General features: G+C 31.1%; 4 protein-coding genes across 8 annotated transcripts; 2 read left to right on the top strand and 2 right to left on the bottom strand.

Annotated features, from left to right (window-relative positions):
- Positions 1–85: 85 nt before the first annotated feature.
- Positions 86–2,756, top strand: LOC132939571 (large ribosomal subunit protein eL13). Of its 2 annotated transcripts, none has more exons than XM_061006816.1 (5): positions 86–233; positions 464–741; positions 807–986; positions 1,058–1,192; positions 2,572–2,756. In XM_061006816.1, exons 2-5 carry the CDS (start codon positions 496–498, stop codon positions 2,689–2,691), a joined length of 681 nt encoding a protein of 226 aa, XP_060862799.1. In that variant the 5' UTR covers positions 86–233; positions 464–495; the 3' UTR covers positions 2,692–2,756. The 2 variants fall into 2 exon arrangements, with proteins under 2 accessions (XP_060862799.1, XP_060862800.1); XM_061006817.1 differs by having other exon boundaries at positions 155–305.
- On the bottom strand, positions 2,747–9,048 carry LOC132939567 (pyruvate dehydrogenase phosphatase regulatory subunit, mitochondrial-like). Of its 2 annotated transcripts, XM_061006809.1 has the most exons (16): positions 8,893–9,048; positions 8,541–8,790; positions 8,353–8,480; positions 8,181–8,284; positions 7,844–8,107; positions 7,485–7,755; positions 7,306–7,430; positions 5,645–5,841; positions 4,983–5,137; positions 4,741–4,880; positions 4,600–4,629; positions 4,365–4,513; positions 3,980–4,184; positions 3,626–3,895; positions 3,368–3,540; positions 2,747–3,153 (listed from the first exon to the last, which is right to left on the bottom strand). In XM_061006809.1, the coding sequence occupies exons 2-16, from the start codon at positions 8,768–8,770 to the stop codon at positions 2,895–2,897; spliced, it is 2,700 nt and encodes an 899-aa protein (XP_060862792.1). In that variant the 5' UTR covers positions 8,771–8,790; positions 8,893–9,048; the 3' UTR covers positions 2,747–2,894. The 2 variants fall into 2 exon arrangements, with proteins under 2 accessions (XP_060862792.1, XP_060862793.1); XM_061006810.1 differs by lacking the exon at positions 4,600–4,629.
- Positions 9,049–9,216: 168 nt separating this feature from the next.
- On the top strand, positions 9,217–15,577 carry LOC132939568 (signal recognition particle subunit SRP68). Of its 3 annotated transcripts, none has more exons than XM_061006813.1 (12): positions 9,217–9,374; positions 9,675–9,767; positions 10,779–10,845; positions 10,936–11,049; positions 11,113–11,269; positions 13,187–13,308; positions 13,494–13,677; positions 13,745–13,972; positions 14,045–14,191; positions 14,304–14,449; positions 14,536–14,779; positions 14,844–15,577. In XM_061006813.1, exons 2-12 carry the CDS (start codon positions 9,680–9,682, stop codon positions 15,087–15,089), a joined length of 1,743 nt encoding a protein of 580 aa, XP_060862796.1. In that variant the 5' UTR covers positions 9,217–9,374; positions 9,675–9,679; the 3' UTR covers positions 15,090–15,577. The 3 variants fall into 3 exon arrangements, with proteins under 3 accessions (XP_060862796.1, XP_060862794.1, XP_060862795.1); XM_061006811.1 differs by having other exon boundaries at positions 9,218–9,374; positions 9,617–9,767; XM_061006812.1 differs by lacking the exon at positions 9,217–9,374 and adding an exon at positions 9,382–9,533 and having other exon boundaries at positions 9,617–9,767.
- LOC132939570 (myeloid zinc finger 1-like) lies at positions 15,392–16,726 on the bottom strand. The gene has a single exon (XM_061006815.1). It carries the CDS (start codon positions 16,468–16,470, stop codon positions 15,604–15,606), a length of 867 nt encoding a protein of 288 aa, XP_060862798.1. The 5' UTR covers positions 16,471–16,726; the 3' UTR covers positions 15,392–15,603.
- Positions 16,727–19,681: the final 2,955 nt, after the last annotated feature.

The following is a 19,681-nucleotide window of genomic DNA, read 5'->3' on the forward strand; positions in this document are numbered from 1 at the left end:
TAGATTTTAACTTTGTCCTGAGCGGCTAATTATCAATGGTACCACCGGGGCGGTGTAAAAATGTCGTTTGATGGTGAATAACGTAAAAGCAGTGCAGGCAACATAAAACGATCGTAGTTTTGAGGTTAGCCGATAACTCCTATCAACTACGGGCTACGGCAGCTACCAAACAAACAACGTTCCTTTTCTATTCGTTCATTCTCCTTAGAATTGGTTGATTGCCTTCATTTTCGGTAAGTACGTGTTATATTATTTTATCCGCTTGAATCCTAGAACTTAGACAACGATCGATCTCAATAATTATTGTACGTATTTAATTAAACACGTCAAATAAATATTAGACTCCCCCATTGTTGCTTTTTTAATTTTTTCTTTTTATCACCCTGCCTTCCTTTAGGTAGTATCCCTTTTCGTTGTGACCTGGTATAATATTTTGAACGAATCGTCTTTTGTCCCTGTTTAGGATATAGGTAGTTAACAACAAAAGTCATCAAGATGGCTCCAAGCGGAAATAATATGATCCCAAATGGTCATTTTCACAAAGACTGGCAACGGTACATCAAGACCTGGTTCAACCAACCAGCTCGCAAATACAGGCGTCACCAGAATCGTATTAAGAAGGCCAAAGAGTTGGCACCTAAACCAGCGGCAGGGCCTTTGCGACCGGTTGTACATTGCCCAACATTGCGATACCACACTAAAGTCCGTGCCGGACGTGGTTTTACTCTGCAAGAGCTGAAGGTAAATTTATTTTATAGTATTGAATGATTAATATCTACTAAAGTCATGTGTCCATAATTTATTAGGGTGTTGGTTTAAATAAACATTATGCCCGTACCATTGGCATTGCTGTAGACACTAGGCGCCGTAACAAAAGTGTAGAATCGTTGCAAGTGAACATTGAACGTTTAAAGGAGTACCGTTCAAAATTGATTTTGTTCCCACTCAAGAGCAAGACCAACAAGATTAAGAAGGGTGAAGCTACTGTACGTATACCTAAATCAATGGATTTATTTTTAACTTTGGATTATTGCTGATATTTGACATTATTGTTCAGGAAGAAGAATGCAAGACAGCTACACAATTTAAGGGAGTCGTATTGCCCATCCAACAGCCGATCAGCAAAGAACCCGAAGCACGAGCTATCACTGAAGAAGAAAAGAAGTTCAATGCTTTCAACGCTATTTGCCAGGTAAGAAAATTATTGAATTTAATGCTAAATAATGCACATTTTTAAAATCCACATTTTGCTTCTATATAAACGTGCGAGTCATAGGTGTGCAAAATTATCAATTATTTTGTTTCTTTAAAAACACGTTTTTGTGCCTTATAAAAATGTAATTAAGAGCAAATTGACAAAAAGTAGAATATTAAACGTACAATCCTTAAAAGGGCTACTCTAAACCATTTTGGTTTCTTACATGAGTGGTTCTTGAGTCTACCTGTACAAAATTAAATTGTAATAATTTGTTTTAAATTTAAATTACCTATAGGTTAGTAATTTCTCAGCACTTTTTTTTAAAGTGTTGTAAGACTATCTTATAGACATAAAGTCTTATAATTTGGATTCATGCTTCTATAGACCGCTAAATCCTAATAGCTGGCCTAATAAGATTTGGCTATTCACACCCAGAATATGTGCTAATTTAGAGAAATAAAAGATGAGTTACAGTCCATGTTTGGAACGCTGCCTCAGTTAGTGCTTTTTTACTATTATATCGTACATTTATAATTCTCGTGGTCCTTTAATAATACAACATTTGTAAGACAGAGAACACATTTGGAACGTTATCCTAAGAGTACGCCACACGGCCATTTGCTGTCTCCGTCTTATAAGTGCATAACAGCAACATATACTACATAAGTAGGTACTTAGTACAAGACACAAACCAAATTATGTGTCATCAATAATAATGCATTGTGTTATTGACATTTTGCCTGGAAATTTAACAGTTTAGGCTTTTATAATTTTAGTTTTTGTATATGAAACAAAAACTTCTTTGAGAGGTTGTATTTTTATTAAGCTTAAGTTAATTTTTAAAAGGTTGTTACTGCCTTGTGGCTAGACTGAAAGAATCAATTTTTTATGAATTGCTGAAAACGTTAAAAGTTTTTACTAGAAATTATCTGATATGGTTTGTTGTTAATATTATGACTTAAAGAAGCTTTTTAATAGTAAATACTCATTACTTTGGTGATTTTAATTTTCCCATTTATGATGATGACCCATGATTATCTTTAAGTTTTAAATTGAGATCTATATTTTTAATTTCATAATTAATAAATTAGAAGACAGGTATTTACTATTCTAAAAAAAATTTAACTATCTAACTTTAAAAAGCTTTATATTTAAGCCACTTCAACCTTATAAATAAGAAAACAATTTATTTTATAATTATATGTAACAAAGTAATAAATTCTCAGTATACCTACTTAAATTTATATCAACCATCATATTTAACTATTCAAATAATATTTGATTATTTGTTAGCGTATTGGCAAACATCGATATGTTTTAATTTATTTTACATAAGTACTAAAAATGTTTCTAATTAAGTTCTATAATTGCAGGCAAGACTTGAAGCTAAATTGGTTGGTATCAAAGAAAAGAAGGCCAAGGAAGCTGCAGAAAACCCAGATGCGGCGAAAAAAGCCACTGACAAGAAGGGTAAAGGAAAGAAGAAGAAGTGATCGGTGGTGGTATATTTTGTTTGACTTTTATAATTATAATAACTCAATAAAAACGTTAAACATGATATTTGATTTTTATTTTTTTTCAATACATTTTCAAAAATATTAATTTCTTAGTTATTTTTAACATTAGGTGCCAGTACTCATAATTTATTTTTTTAATCAATAACGAACAAATGCTAAAGTGTTAATTAAAAATAATTTTAGCTCCTTGTTATTTGAGATATCACTTTTGGCACATATTGTGAGTCATCTGAAACTTTCTGCATATTTATATTTACACATGGAGTATGTATTTTTGGAGTAACTGGAAACCTAGTTCCAGCTATATCAATTTCATATTTTGCTGTTGGTGACAATATATAATCATTTGTGATAACCATATGATTTCTATTGCGATTATCTGTAAAAGGTCGCCGAATGTATGCTAAACATACTAATTTTTCCATGGTAAAACCATATCTGTAATGCAGTAAATATATTTTTTCAATAAATCAATGAGCCATAATATTATATTGATTAAAAATGTAAATTTATACTATAAATAACATTCCTTATATATTAAGTTATCAAGTGAGGTAGTACCCTTAATTACATGCTTATGAAATTTGAAATGAAAAAGTGATATTTTTAAGTGTATATAAAGCATACAAATATTTGTCTATGCTACACTCACCCAGCTGATGTTACAGTTCCAACAAATTTACCATTTCTGTAAATAGGTTCCAATCCCCAGGACCATATATCCTTGTCAGGATCTAAGTCATCTAAAATAAACATAACAAGTTTTTTGGTAATTCCTTGATCTTTTTGACGTTGTAGTGCAAATTTCCCAATGAAGTATTCTTTCTGTAAAAAGGAAAAGATAAAATACTTGAACAAGGCTAATTTAGATATAGATGTAAATTATAATTTAAAACATACTATCACATACATCAAGTTTTACAACATGATTGCAGCCAGCTTCAAACGGTGTAGTGTCACGAGTTAAATCTTCTGCCCAAAATGGTATAAATTTCTCAATTCTCATGAACCGTTGTGTTAAACTGCCAACATCCCTAATTCCATAGTCAAATCCAACAGAAATCAATCGATCATAGACGTGCAGTGCATATTCAGATGGTATATACAGACAAAATCCAGGTTCACCGGTATGTGTAAAAGCCATCATCATAACATCAGAAGCGTAACCAATGTTTACAGTCTAAAAATACAATTACAACAATCAAATTTATAGCTGTAGCTTTATTTATTAATTTTTTTTTTTTTAATATAACTGTTAACTTGCCTTATAAGTGAAAGGTTGTACATTAATGTCAACATCAGTTTGTGACAGTTCCGATATCAAAGCACCTGCTTTAGGACCAATTATGTTTACGACAGTATACATTGAAGTTATATCGGCTAGCTGAATTGATTCGTCTTTTGGCAAATGGTCTTTAAGCCAATCTAAAACTCTGGTTTGTTGACTGGTTGGTGATACCATTAAGTAACTGCAAGTAGATAGTTAAATAAATATATGTAGCAACATAAAAGAAATCATTAGTTGAAATATGTATTATGTCTAATACTAAATAGTTTTTTAAATAATTTAAATTTTATCAAACTTTTTCCCCGAAATTAGAATAATATGCTTAATCAATGCTATTAAAGAAATTTTTATCATCTCTCACCAATTTTCCCGTTCACGCACTAATAAACAGTCATTTTCGTAACCACCTCTTTCATTCAACATTCCTGTGTGGACAATACCGCCAACAGGAATATTTACATCATTTGTACACAAAGATTGTAACCAATCGACAACACCGTTACATTGAGACTAAAAATAATGCATTAAGAGAAGACATTAGACATAAGTAAAAGCAATATTTTTAATCGCATACACATAAAATATAGTATGTTTACCTCGGTATCGTCGTTCATATCTTGTTTTCCCTTTATGTATAATATATACAAATAATTATTACATAATAATAATATTATAACATTCAATAGGTAATACCTACATAAAAAAATATAAAAAATATGATGTTAAAAATTAAATACCTGAATTTTCATTTTAGAAAATGAAGACATATCTATAATTCCAACAGATTCTCTGCAAGCATGATATTCTTCTAACATAAAATCAAAGAATTTAGGTTTGTAAAATGTACCCGGTGGCATTTCTGGAGGAGATCCTTTTCCTGTTATAAATATTTTATATTTACATTTTTAAAACTTTAAAAATTGATCTTTGCATAAGTACACTTGTAATAATTCTCCTATTTAAATATATTTTTATTTACCATTGTATGTTGTGTCAAAGTACAATGGTCGTTCATATCCCATTCGAGTACCAAAAACTGCTCCTCTTTTTTCCAAAACACTGAATAATGGTGAACACCGTAATTTTCTAGCATTCTTGTATTCATTTTGATGAGGAAATGGTATTGAATAGTGTCTTAAATAAATAAATTTAGAAATAAAATACAAATTATTACATTTAATTTAAAGAACAGATTAGAAATTGGGAAATCTTGAATTTCAAATTATTGCATAAAATATATACAGTGAGTTCCACTTAATGTGATCAATGGTTTATAGAATCAATCGTTAATTGGAATCAATAATGAAAATCCTAAATCAAATATTTTATTGAAAAAAAGATGCTTTATGGAATCAACTGGTTAATAGAACAAAATAGCCTAAACCAATGTGATCATATTAAACAGTACTCACTGTATCATCATTTTTCACGAATAAAACCTCAATAGTTGCATTATTTAAAATGGTAACAAGTATTCCAAAACATGACTTCTGAGTTACGTTCTTAAAAAGTTAAGAAACGTCATATTTAAATAACCAGAAAATCTAAATGCTGTGCAATAAGTTTTAATATTTATTATTTATATATAAAATCATAAATAGTGTAATTAATAGATTAAAATTAGCTGTTTAAAAATAATACCTGCCAACTACTTCCTTTGTACGTTCTTGTAAGTACATTCTATTATTATGAAGATCTAAAAACCGTTGTACATCAAAAGCTAAATGTTCTTGTGTAGGTTTTCCTTCAATTATCCATTCAGCCATAGCTTTTCCTATACCCCCAGCTCCTTGTAATGGATTACCATTCATTCCAACAGCTACAAAGTAGTTGTCGATCTATAAATAATTGTTTAGTCACTTAAATATTAAATAATAATGAATATTTTAATCATTAGCTCTTTGTTCAGTACAAATTTCCATTTTAAGTTACATACACGATGCACATAGAATTTGACACTTTTTTATGTGAATGATTAATTTTAAACATATTTATACATCTTATATATTCTTTTCAACAACATTCATCAGCTTGAATTTATTTATTTTATTTTAATTAACTTACGCCCAATAGGGCGATTTGACAAAGAATATTTAAGGATATTAACAACATTAAGTACTTATATAGTAATTAAACTAGACAGAGATAACAAAATAATTATAAATATATATATACATATGTAATCCAAGAAATAAGCAACAGTTAAAATATTAAAATTTTAAAGCATATGATGATTGCACCCTTAAGAAGATGAGTGGGATGGAACGTAAAGAGGAGTGTGATATCTGGTAGGATAGGATGAAACACAGAACTAGATACTAGTAGAAGAATAGGAGCATTAAGGGAGCCATTAAGAAGAGATGAAACAAAATTAATGCCAGCAGTTAATCAACAAGTAGAGAGTGTTTGGATATTTAAAGCTTGGCGAACAAGCTAGTCGTCATGTGCAGGGTGGTAAATTTGTAGTAGGAAAGTTGCATAAGAGAGAAACTTATTTTGGATCTTTTCCAATCTTAGTTGGTCTTTGGCTAGGTAAGGTTGCCAAACTTCTACACCATACTTTAACTTAGAACAAACCAGACTGAAAAAAGTGAGTGAAGGTAATTGGCCGAGGGGAACGTTTTTGAGACTTTTTTAATAAATCTTAAGGGCTTTAGAGACAATTACATTAATGTGGTGTATTAAGTTCCTATTAAAACTATTTAAGATACAACTTCCATTTTTAATAAACATTAACAGTATCTTAGAGATAGGAACTTAAAGAATTATGTATTTTATTTTATTTTTCTATAGAGTATATAATGCTAATCAAGCTACAAATTATTAGTTTCATTGTACAACAATTCAAAATATATAAGTTTTATTTATAAGTTTTTGTATTCTTTTGCAAATTTTAGGGCTTAATTTTTTTTACATACATATTTTATATTATATTATTATAGTATTACGTTAATGTTGTACAATTAACCGTGAAAAAAAAATGTATATGGATACTTTTCTCGTCCATTTGTAAATTAATCTAATCCATCTTAAAATAGTAATTGCAGTTTCACCTATCTACCTGATTATCTACCTATAGGAAAATTTAAATGTATGTATAAAAATAAAACTAAAAGTTATCAAATGTAATTCTTAAAAAAAAATTAAATTTTTATCTATGCTTATATTATAATTGTAATTAAGTTATTTTGCAATTTATATTTGTCACTTTTATGTTATAAAATATAAAAATAATATAATTTTTAATTCATCAATATCCTATTTTTACTTAATGAATTTAATATAACACTAAAATAGTTTACTTCTGGTGTTTCTCCCAAAATCCATTTGCCATTTGGTGTAAATGTATCAGGGGAGTTGGCCAATGTTGGATAAACAGCATCCTTAAGAATTGGAATTCGAGACATAGCTTTTTCCCAATAGGGCACTAAAAAAAATTGAATTTAAATTATATTATACTCCACTATTTTAATTTACTTACTAAAATGATTCCAATCTGAAGGCATATCTTTTTTCCAATCTGGTGGTATTAATTTCATATTAAGAAAAGCAGGTTTAGCAATTTTTTCAAATCCGCCAACCAGGAATCCAGAGTTATACTCTCTGGCATAAATATGAGAATCAAAATCTCTAATACATGGTAAATCGACACCAATTCCAGGCAATGGACTAGTTGTAACGTAAAAGTGTTCAGCTGGGTATACAGGCACCCTGACTTTAGGAGAACATAAATTTCCTACTTCTCTTGCCCACTAAAATAAATAGTTTACCATTAACCTTTATTTTAATAGACATATCAGAATTATTTAAATATTGCCAAAATTAAAAAAGTAATTTTACCATTCCTGCACAGTTCACAAAATATTCACAGTAGATAAACCCTCGGCTAGTATGGACGCCCTTAATTCGATCTTCTTCAGTAACAACTTTCTGAATATGGCAGTTAGTAACATAATGAGCACCACCTTCAGAAGCTAATTTAGCTAATGATTTACAGATTGCTTGAGGGTCTGCCACTCCATCTTCAGGTACCCATACTCCACCTTCTAAGTCATCAGTATTTAAAAATGGATGTAATCTTTTCAGTTCATTTTTTCCTAGCATCTAATAATAATATAAATAATGGTTAAATGAGAAGGTATTTAAAAAAATTAAAGTAAAACTAATATTACACTACCTCACAGTGCAATCCAGTAGGTGAACTATATGCAATCCTCCGTTTTAATGCTATCATTCTGTCTTTAGTTTGTGCTAAATTTAAGCTACCGCATTGTTTTAAACCTAAATACAAATTTCATTTTAATATTATAGGAATAAACAGGCAACCCTTTTATTTGACAATAACGTACCAATATCATATCCTTTAGCTTCTAACTGCCTGTATAACTTAATACTGTACATAATGATGTTGCGTTCAGCAATTGGTTTGAATAAGCCCAGAGTTCCTGAACCGAAATGTGATGTCCCTCCACACGGTCTAAGTACACAACGGTTCAAATTTCAAAATATTTAATGTGGAATTCAATAAGATACATACTTTCCCTGGTCGATGAGTACAATATCTGACCACCCATTTTCCACTAAATGGTAGGCCAGCGAATTGGCCACTACTCCTGTACCACATATTACGACCTGTGCTTGGGTTGGGAGTACAGACTCATGATTTATTGTAGAATGTTTACGGGTACAGTCACAACTGCTGAGGCTAATGGACCAACAGTTCAACTTTTTCAAGTACAATCTTTTTTGCCATCTGGTCAGGAACATATTTGAAACTGTTCACCGACCTAAAAGAGTGTAGAGGACATTATGCACATTACACAATATGTAAATCCTCAGCATCTGCGATCATATTTTAATGTAAAATTATTCATGAAACGTTATAATACCTCTAATGAGCAGTAAAAAATCACAAACGATTTTTATTCCATTTTTTAGATTTTAATTGAATTCATATCTTTATTTTTTTCTATTCAAAGTCGAACAGATTATTTAAAATTGTAGTGATAAGCGTAATACCGAATATTATCGATAATAAGGAGATAACTCGGTAGAAAACGTTTCAGTTACGTTTCACGTCGAAAAACATTGAAATTGTATGTGGTCCGCGCATAGATGATATAATATAGATATATATAATATAGATTATAGATCTTATATTATCTATGGGTCTGCGAGTTTTTTTTTTTTGTAGATTGTGATTGGTGAATGCCTGTTTAATAAGTCTGATAATGAACTTATGAACCATAAGGAATACTATTATAGATTGGCAGATTGATTGTCTACCAGTCGTTGTTGTATGGTTTACCTAGGTATCAACGTTTTCTACTGACGTATCTACTGACTACAAACAGGCTACACGCGACTACACGTAAGTACTAATAATTTGTAACGTTACGAAATTCGTACCAAGTTTTGCAAATCTCTTTTACGATTTATGCCATATGCTTACGTAACATAATAATATTCGAAAGTTGTCAACGTGTGTTGTATACTTTAATTGTTGACTGTTGTGTAAATTGTAACACGAGTAAGTTTGTAATCTCTTGAATTCCTATCGACTTTCAACTTATTTTTAAATTTTAAAGTCATAATAATAAATTGTCCTTACAGGTTTATTATAATTCGGGTCTTAGTAGACAGTAATTGTAATTACATCTTATATTACCAGGCACAATGTCTAATCAAATTGTTGGCAACGAGAGCAACAAGGAGAATGCACCGAAAAATGAAGAAAAGAAAATTCCCATATTTTCAATTGAAAGTATCCTTTTTCCACTATTAAACTGTTTCTTATTTTACACCTATTATATGGGATTGGGTAATAATAAAACAGTTATCCTCGTCATGTAAAAATAAAAATAATAATAACTTGTTTAAAGGATTTTATGCATAATGTCTTAATTTTATTATAATATGATAAAGTGATTTTCATACTCTTATTATTTACTCTTATTATTATTATTTACAAATAATAATTTTTTTTGTGGTTTTTCTAAGATCATTTGTCTCTTTCACTGTCACTATGCATCTCTATCTCATGCTTACCTTTCTCCATCTCTGATTTGGGATTCCTAGGACTTTATGATCTCTGATTCGGTTATTCTACCGCTGCTTATAAATACTTATTATTCAGTAAATAGTTCACTCATAAATATATTTAATGTAATGGACTATAGTTCTTGCAAATATATTTGTAGCATCGTGAGTTGCTCATAATTAATAAATAAACATTTTTTTTTCTACAGTGATACACTAATTTTACAAATTATACAAGACATAAATTATTACTATACTCTATTCCACGAGAGAATTATCAGTCCGCCGACCGATTCTCGTATGTGTTGCGCATCCCCCACCAACTGCTCAATGTTAGCGTGATCACATGGTTCTTGACACACCAATCGAATCATTGGTGAAGCGCGAAAAGTGATATTCTCTCGTAGGATATAGTATAGGTGTATAATATATATGTACCATTTGCTATTAATTATATTATCATGATAACTTTTATGGCCTATATATGATTAAAACCAGATTTTGTTACAGAACTAAAACTTTGTTAGCTTAAAAACTGTGTAGGTCATAGAATATGTTTCTGTTTAGTTGTAACTTGTATTTTATACCTAACAGTGCTCATCCATCTGTAAAATATATTGAACACAAATCTATTAAATTAATGTTCAGTTTGATTAAATTTAAAAAAAATTTGGTAGGAACCTAACCTACCTTACTTATATTTAAATTTAAATATTACTTAATAATTTTCCAACAGTATTAAAGATTATTAAGGAAGCCCAACAGCAACATGGCTTAAGGCATAATGATTATCAAAGATATAGGTAAATATTAAATACTATAAATACCTAGTAATATGTTTTTAGTAAAAAATTTTGAAAAATATACTAAAAATATTCATTTTTAATTTATAGAGGTTATTGTACCCGACGTATCAGACGTTTACGAAAAGTTATGCATTTACAACAGGGAGATCGAAGGCATTTTCGCAAGAAAAATGTTACAGAAACCAATCTGACAGATGAAAGGTGAATAAATTCATATTTATTAAAATATTAAATTACTTAATAGTTACAATGTGTATTATTTAGAGCTGTGTACATACCATTGATGTTAGCTGAAAGAGCATGGAGTTATGCAATGCAACTAAGAGTTGAAGCTAATACAGAACCAAGAAAAAAATTTCATTTGGTGTCTAGATTAAGAAAAGCTGCTAGTTATGCAATACAACTTCAAAAGCTTTGTGAGGTAAAATTATTATACTATTATGTTCAAATCAGTATACATTGTGATCTTATTTTATCTTAATCTTAATCTTAACATTATAAAACAAAGTCCCTTTTTCTCTCTGTATGCTTAGATCTTTAAAACTACGCAACGGATATTGATTCGGTTTTTTTTAATTAATAGAGTGATTCAAGAGGAAGGTTTATATGTATATAACAAGCACCTCAGGAGGTGCTCAAACAGGAATTTTGAGATTTACGATTGAAATTTTGGTTTATGAATGGTTGCTATGAACACAAACAAATAGAAAATATTCAAATTAAAAAAAAAATATTAATAAATCTCAATCTTAACAGTCTCCCCACGGCTGTCTGTCTGTATGCTTACTGCTTAGATCTTTAAAACTACACAACGGATTTTGATGCGATTTTTTTTTAATTGATAGAGTGGTTTTAAGAGGAAGGTTTATATGTATATAACATGCATAATATAGTAGAGAAAGTTGCCCCTTTTTGTATGTACGAGCATATCTCAAAAAAAACTACTTATTTTAATACGGTTTTTTTTAATAAATCGGTCGAGTCACGGGAAAGGTTTTAATGTATAATAATTTTCCTTGGTAAAATTAATTGGGTGGCCGAAAATATTAACAATCTATGTCTATATTTATAAAAATAAATGTTTACGATAGAATTTTTTGTTTATAAATGGTTGCTATTGGTTATAGAAAAAATATGGGAAATTGAAAGCTCACACATGATTTTTTTAGCATACGAAAAAAGAAATTTTTATTTGTCTATTTAAATGGTTACAATTTGTTACATATTATATTAATACTTGCTGATCCCGTGCACTTTGTTGCCCGTTAAATGTATCAACTCTATATGACTCAAACTTTGTTCAATTCGTTATTTAATATTTGGTGTACGGTGTTCAAAATTTATCTTAACTTTTCCGTAGCCCGGAATAAAAATTCTGATTCGCAGGAGTACATTATCAGCGGTAGATCGCGGACCCCACCGTGCTGTCTGAACGTAAATGTATGATTTAACTCTAAAATATGGCAACCATTTATAAACAAAAATACAAATCTTTGGCCTGGACAACGTCGGGCGGGATAGCTAGTAATTTATATTTAATTTCCAGATTTTGTAGGATTGAATCTGAAATATATTGATAAACTATGGGTGAAGTTTTCCTAATTGTGAGTCGCAATTTTTATTTTTTGGTCAGTCGTAAATTTTTGAAATATATATTTTTTTTTTTATAATAATTAATTACCATATCATATAAAGAAAGAAAAATTATATTTTTTGTATAAATATGAGTAAATTATAATCAGTATTTGCCATGCCACTATTTTATTTATACTTAATTTATATTTTATTTACCGGTTTTGATGACAGGGTGAATGGGGGGAGCACAGATTCAGCGTATTCTCTTGTTGGACAGTGTATAAATTCATTTTCCTGCCAGAATAAATATTAAAGTTGAAAGTTAAAGCATTTTTTCTACTATAAATAAAAGAAAATACATTCATCGCACCTGAAGAGTTAACATTTTGAAATGTTTCTATAAATCTGTATTTAGTAAATAATATTATTTTTATATAATGATAAATATTAGTATTTAGTACTTCCAGCTTCTAAAAAGTCTTGATTCAATTTTTCAATCCAATAAAATTGACTGAGGAAATTTTATGTTGCCTGTAAAAATAATTACATTACATGTGTAATAAAAAAAAACTGTCTACATTGGTAATAATAATACATTACCTAATTTATTTTAACAAACAATATTATTTCAAAATAATGTGTACGAGGTGTTCAATAAATATTAAATTTTAAACGCATAATTTATAATTTATTTAAACTTCCATGTTTTGATATATATTTTATTCTTAGTTAATTTATTTTAATAAAAATAAAAACATTATAGTCTGAAAAATTTGATGCTCGTACTCAACTAGAAACTCAAGCTTATGTGGCTTGGTGTGAAGGAATGTTGCAATTTGAACTACAAGAATGGAAGCCAGCCATAGAAAACTTAAAAAAAGCTCAGTAAGTAAAAATTTCTAATTATTACTTGTTTTGTTATTGAAATATTGTATAGAAACTTACTATTTACAGAACATTAAATATTTTTATGTAATTCGACATCGTTTTATTTCAGTTATATATCCTCTGAATGTGACATTTTTAACATAATTTGTTATTAATTTTGATAATACATTAATTTTTTTTAGAATGATTTATGAAAAATTAGCGTCTGCACTAAATGAAGAAGATGCTATTTTATATAGAAATCGATATGAAGAATTAGAACCAAGCTTGCGTTTCTGTGCTTATAATATTGGAAATGAGACAGATGTCAATCAACTATTACACTTGCGTAATCAAGCACAAGGGGATTTATTAGTGACATTGGATGTTAGTTACTTTTATTCATAAAATAAAGGATATCACAGTTACTTAAATAAATTATATTTTTATATAGACTTTGATGGCGCAAACAAGAGATTCATTAAGTGAAGTGACTTGGAGAAATCGTACAGTGCCCGTAAAAAATTCTCGTGTAAGGACTTTCTTATTAGCCAATCGTGATTTTAATAGTTTGTTGGACAAATGCACTACATTAGCTGAAAAGAGTGATTCATTGGAACAACATTTGATGGACTGTAAAGATGCTATGCTAGCAATTAGGGATGACATTAAAACTGAACAGGTCAGTTATTTAAAGTTACTTTACATTTGTGTTTATAGATTTAAATTGTTTAATATACATTTTGGTTTGCAGAAAATGGATGGTTCTTCAACTTCTTCAGCATCATCATTACAGTATCTTCATACATATTTGTCATTCATTCGTTTGGAAAGATCAATACAACGTAATTTGTTGTTAATTGAAAGTGCATTGGAAAATGATGGCAAACAAGGAACAATCGTATGTGAAAATATATGGTTTTAAAATTATTATTATTGATACTATAATAACTGTATATTTATTCGGGTTATATCCTTTTTACTATTTATTAATAACTGTTATTTTAACATAGGGGAGTAAGAAACTTCAAGACGTAACTAGGTTATATGAGATTTTGATACAAAATATTTTGGAAGAACAACAATTGCCTGGTTTGGAAGACGATTCAGATTTTCAAGAAAAATTGATCATTAAAGCTAAAGCTTACAAAGCATTTAGGTAGGTACATTAATAAATCTTTCACCATAGTACTTTTCTATACATTAATTGTTCTTATCTGATTCTAATTTATGGTGGTTTTTTAGATGTTATTATATTGGTCAGAGTTTAAGTACTCTGCATCGTTGGAGGGATACAATGGCCATGTATGAACGAGCACTGCTTCACATATCTTCTGCTATTAATCAAGTTGATGATGATTTAAAGACTCGTTTGAGTAACTTGGTGAACACCATTGAGTCTTCAAAATACTGCGCTCATGCTCAAAGTGTTCTCGAACAAGATAATGAGGAAGAATTGGATAGTTTGAAAAATGCTAAACTGCAAAAGGTAGTATTTTAGCATATTTTCATTGTTCAACATCAATTTTATTTTAAATGTTAATTTATTTAAGATGCCTTTAACAAAACGTTTGGATGAATACTATGAAGATTCAAGTATATTGGGTAAAGATCCAAATGTCATCAAAGTACCACCTGAAATGGAAGAAATACCGTGCAAGCCATTGTTCTTTGATGTTGCATTAAATTTTGTTAAACTACCAGTGTTCAAGAAACAACAACCAGTTTCTGACCCAGCTAATAAAGAAGGGATTTCCGGGTTTGTGAAAGGTCTATGGGGTTGGGGTGGAAAAAAATAGTGAACAGTTAATAAATACATTTATATTTCTGAACTTGTACATCCAAAAATATGGATAAATTACTGTACAATGTACATTCAAATATTATTTCATCTTTCAACATGGTTTAAATATTAAAAGTTTGTTCAAATAATGACAAATTTATACATAATTAAATTTATGATTAATTCATTTTTTCTATATTATGTTTAGCTGGTAAAATATAATAATTACTGCTAATGAAAGTAGCATTGTGTTTTTATAACACGGATGTTAAATATTAAGAAAAACATTGTTAATAACTAATAACACGATACATAATATTTACAAAATTCATAATAATAATTTGGTAATGGTATATTTGATATTATAATGTTGATGATATATTATGCACTCACGTATAATATTTTAATATTAGTTTTTAAGCGACAGCAGTTGCAAGAGTTGAATATAATATCCATATGTACACGGATGAAAATCAATAAAATATACAACAAATTGGCAAATCATTTTTTCCTTCTTGTTATTTGTTTGTCTAGGATGTCTGCCCACTGCTTTTATCTCTCCTGGCCGCATGACTCCTGGCGTGCTTCCTCAAGTGATCTTTCCTGTAAAACGCACGGCCACACTCTATGCAAGCGTGCCGTTTCTCGCCAGTGTGTACCACCTTGTGCAGGGTCAGCTGCTCCTTACGCTTGAAAGCTTTGCCGCACACCGTACAAGCGTACGGCCTTTCTGAACTGTGGCTCTGCCTATGTCTCGTCAAGTGGTCTTTGCGCTTCAACCCTGCCCCGCAAATGTCGCACACGAACCGCCGTTCCGTCGCGTGTGTGCCCAGGTGCTCCTCCAGCAGATGCTTGTCCAAGTATTCGGCCCGGCATTCCGGACACCCGAACATGGTGGTGCCATCTGCGCAGCTCGTTATCCGTATCTGACCGGGCTTCGGCTTGACCTGAGGCGGCGACGACGTTGTCGTAGTAGGCGGGCAGCGGTCACTGGCGGCAGCTGCTGCGGCGGCGACTGCCGTTGCGTTCACTTGTCTGCCTTGTTTTCTCCTCTTCTTCGGCGGTTTCGTCTCGTCGCGCACGTCCTTACATACGGCCTCTCCCGAGTATTTGAGAAAGTGGTGCAGAGTGAGGGTGGCCGGCAAATGAGACAGGTAATCGGCCACGGTCGACCCGGGCGCAGCGATGCTCTGCCATGACGGCGGCATGCCGTTGGGCTGCAGCGTCACTTCGCCGTCGTTGGCGTACTGTTGTTGAGACCCATTGCCGTTGAAGTGAACACCACTGATGCCCGCGAAATCCTGGTCGATTTGCAACGGGCCGGAAGCGAAGTGGGTGCCGATCATGGCGAAGTCCATCTGCTGGAGAATGTCACTCGAACGGAACGTGGAAGTCATCGTCGTAGTCTATCTGTCTCGCCAGTTGCCAGTAATTATGAAGACGGTATACGCGTTTATCATCAACGCAGCTCCTCCGTGGACGGGACGACACACGTCCGAGAGACCGCCGCTGCGATTGTCACGGAAATTGAAAAACGCGATACAAGATGGCTGCTTTGATTTCGTATAATCAATAAAGTATTAAACGAACAAAAAGAAAAACCGTAAGTACGTACGCCTTTCCATGAGCAACGTTTTGGCGCCCTTTCAAACTACCCTTCCGGATCCCATTATCAACTACTGCTATGCTAATTGCCCGCATGACCCACGCACGCCTCCGTCGGTCGTCCACTAAGTTACGAACCACCAACGACGGAGGCGCGAACTGTTAATTGTTAATATTATTATGAATTACGGGCACTATTATTTAAAATTACGACCACTATTCGTACACTCCGGACCCTGACCAGTCGTGGTGGCGCCAATGCGTAGGACTGCATGGTGAGCCAGGGCCCACAAGTCGGCACAACCCTGTGATTGGTAGTGGGGGTCAAGGGGGGTAATTAGCGGGGAGCAATTTTGCACTGCGAGACACAATTTTTTGGAAACATTCGACTTTAGCGGGCGACGTGTCTTCAAAAATTGTTATTATATTATTACATACCTACCTATCTATTTTATGAAATTATCATTAGTAAATTATTACGTTTATAGAAAATAATATGTTTAACATCTGAATAGGGTGCATTATAGATATATTATAAATTAATTTAGAATGTATTCATTCCCGATGGTAATTTGAAAGGCACTTAATAGAAAATAAATCGACGCAATCAGTGCTGAATTCGTGTAAGATCATAAGTAAGTATATAAGTCATGAGACATATTTACATGAATAATTTATTCTGTGCATTTTACAGTGCCTAGTACATTATGGCAGTGGCGTGTAGAACATTTTTTGTGTGTGAGGCCCAATGCATTTTTATTTTTACTACTACCACCACCACCACTACTTTTATAAGTATAAACTGTACAATTTCCTATGATCCCAACGGTTTGTTATTTGTTAACATTTAATTCTCTATTATGACAAGTCAATCTCATATTATTATCATGGCCTCACCATCAGTTCACCCCACAACCCACCCATTTATGTCGAGGCACAGACCTCGAAAAATTATCTCCACCACGCCACTGCATTATGGTGTGAATAGAATTTAGTACAGATACTAGTCATACTAGATTACACGCAATATACTTGAGTAGCTATAGTGTGCTAGTTATAGTACCATGACTATATTATGTGAAAAGGGCTCTTATTATAGTAACCATCGTGCTGTCAGTACAAGCACAGAACCTTTTTTTTTTTGTGTCTCGTCATCACCTTTTAGGACAGTAAAAGTGCTTAGATTTTCTTCAACAGTAACTTTTCTGATAGGCAAGTGAATCTAGTTGGTACTTTGGGGGGTCAAAAGTAAAAATTTCCCAGTAGTTTTCGAAAGTGACGTGAAAAACAAAAGAAAAATTAAGGAAAAACTGGAATTTTTACGCAAAATCTGTTATTGAGAAAATCAATTTTGGTTTTTGGTGTAACTCTAAAACAAATGACCGTAGGGACATGACATTTTGACTGAATGTTTATATTAGCATTTTCTATACACCATAAAATTTTGAAAATATTTTGACTCTTTTTGAGCTGCATACGGACATTGTCAGTTTTCAATTTTTTTAGTTTTTTTTTCTATAAATATCAATAAAATTTTATTTGTTGTGTAAAAAAGCGTGAAAATTTAATACAAGGCTCCTGATATAATGTTTCAATTGCCGTTGAAAAATATTAAAAATACATAGGCACAATTTTTTTTTATAAGCATTTAAAGTTTACATTTTGACAACATTTATCAAATTTATAATTTATTAATTATTTTGTAGTTAAAAATGTATAAAATGTTTAACTTTTATGGCTAAGGATTGAAAATTTAAAACAAGGCTCCACGTAAATAGGTTATAATATATAAATTACTTTATTCACAATAATATCATCAAATATACTTATTTCATAGGCTCCTATCATAGGCTGACTGACCGTTTTCGTTTAGAATCGTTTTTCTTATACAATGATATTATATCATTAAATTCAAATTTAACACCATCCATGACAGTGATCCACTTGTAACCTACTGTACAGCAGAGCGACATCCACTTATCCGCCTTTTTTTTAAATATTTAATAGCTATTACAAACTCTCACATTACAGTAGTAATTCTTTATAGCCACGTATAAGTATAACAAATTGTATTCGAACATTTCTTGTAAGTTTGATGATGTACTTTTTAAAAACTTAAACTTGCCAGATATAGTATTTATTTATAAAAACAATAAATATTTTGAGATATGGCAATGGCATTATATAGCATTGCTCATTTTATTAACTAACTATTTAATATTTATATATTACCATACTTTTATAATAATAAATAATTACCTACTGATGACAATACATTAATATTATTATTATTGTATTTCATACATAATATTATTAGATTCTGAGCGGAACGATGCAAAAGGCAATGACTTTACAATAATATGTGATAATTTTTTTTTGTGATCCATATACACGATAAATAGTTGAAATAATGCTTCAATTTTCAATTTCTTTATCTTTTCTAGTGGGAAAGTGAACCTAGTTGGTAATTTAAATAGTATCCCCAGTAGTTTTAAAAAGCGACAAGGATAAACGGACATTTTTTCAAAATTGATGATTGTTTACTAACTCAAAAAAATAACCGTTAATACCTACGTGATATTTTTTTTAAATTTAAAATTATAATTTATTATCTTTGGACTGTTTGGTCGTTTTCTATAAAAATGTAAATTGATTTTAACCATGATTTGAATGCAATATGGCCACAGGTATCAACAAGTATGCTAGGCTGACACAACGCCTGCGCTCAGGATTGTTTTTCAAATATACTATGATTTATCATTGAATTCAAAATATATAACACATCCATTACAGCAACGACATGCTCGACAACAGCTACTGTACAGCAGAGCGGTACCCACTTCACACTTGTCCACCTTTTTATGTTGTTTAACCAAATCAATATACCTGAGATTTAGGAATAAGTGAACCGTTCTTGGATAGTTGGATTAAAATATTATTTTCATGTTTTTGATGGATAGGATACCTACTATCTATATATACCTAGTTAATATTATCACCAAT

Source organism: Metopolophium dirhodum, chromosome 2 (genome assembly GCF_019925205.1).
Source record: "Metopolophium dirhodum isolate CAU chromosome 2, ASM1992520v1, whole genome shotgun sequence".
Taxonomy (NCBI): Eukaryota; Metazoa; Arthropoda; class Insecta; order Hemiptera; family Aphididae; genus Metopolophium; species Metopolophium dirhodum.

Excerpts from the sequence above, each read along its gene's own strand:
- LOC132939571 (XM_061006816.1), top strand. The coding sequence starts at position 496 with ATGGCTCCAAGCGGAAATAATATGATCCCAAATGGTCATTTTCACAAA. Across the intron at positions 987-1,057 it reads TTAAGAAGGGTGAAGCTACT|GAAGAAGAATGCAAGACAGC; the intron begins GTACGTATACCT and ends ATTATTGTTCAG. Across the intron at positions 1,193-2,571 it reads CTTTCAACGCTATTTGCCAG|GCAAGACTTGAAGCTAAATT; the intron begins GTAAGAAAATTA and ends CTATAATTGCAG.
- LOC132939567 (XM_061006809.1), bottom strand. The coding sequence starts at position 8,770 with ATGTTCCTGACCAGATGGCAAAAAAGATTGTACTTGAAAAAGTTGAAC. Across the intron at positions 5,842-7,305 it reads TTTTGGGAGAAACACCAGAA|ATCGACAACTACTTTGTAGC; the intron begins GTAAACTATTTT and ends AATTATTTATAG. Across the intron at positions 4,630-4,740 it reads TTTCTAAAATGAAAATTCAG|GGAAAACAAGATATGAACGA; the intron begins GTATTTAATTTT and ends TTATACATAAAG.
- LOC132939568 (XM_061006813.1), top strand. The coding sequence starts at position 9,680 with ATGTCTAATCAAATTGTTGGCAACGAGAGCAACAAGGAGAATGCACCG. Across the intron at positions 11,270-13,186 it reads AACTTCAAAAGCTTTGTGAG|TCTGAAAAATTTGATGCTCG; the intron begins GTAAAATTATTA and ends AAAACATTATAG. Across the intron at positions 13,309-13,493 it reads GAAAACTTAAAAAAAGCTCA|AATGATTTATGAAAAATTAG; the intron begins GTAAGTAAAAAT and ends AATTTTTTTTAG.
- LOC132939570 (XM_061006815.1), bottom strand. The coding sequence starts at position 16,470 with ATGACTTCCACGTTCCGTTCGAGTGACATTCTCCAGCAGATGGACTTC.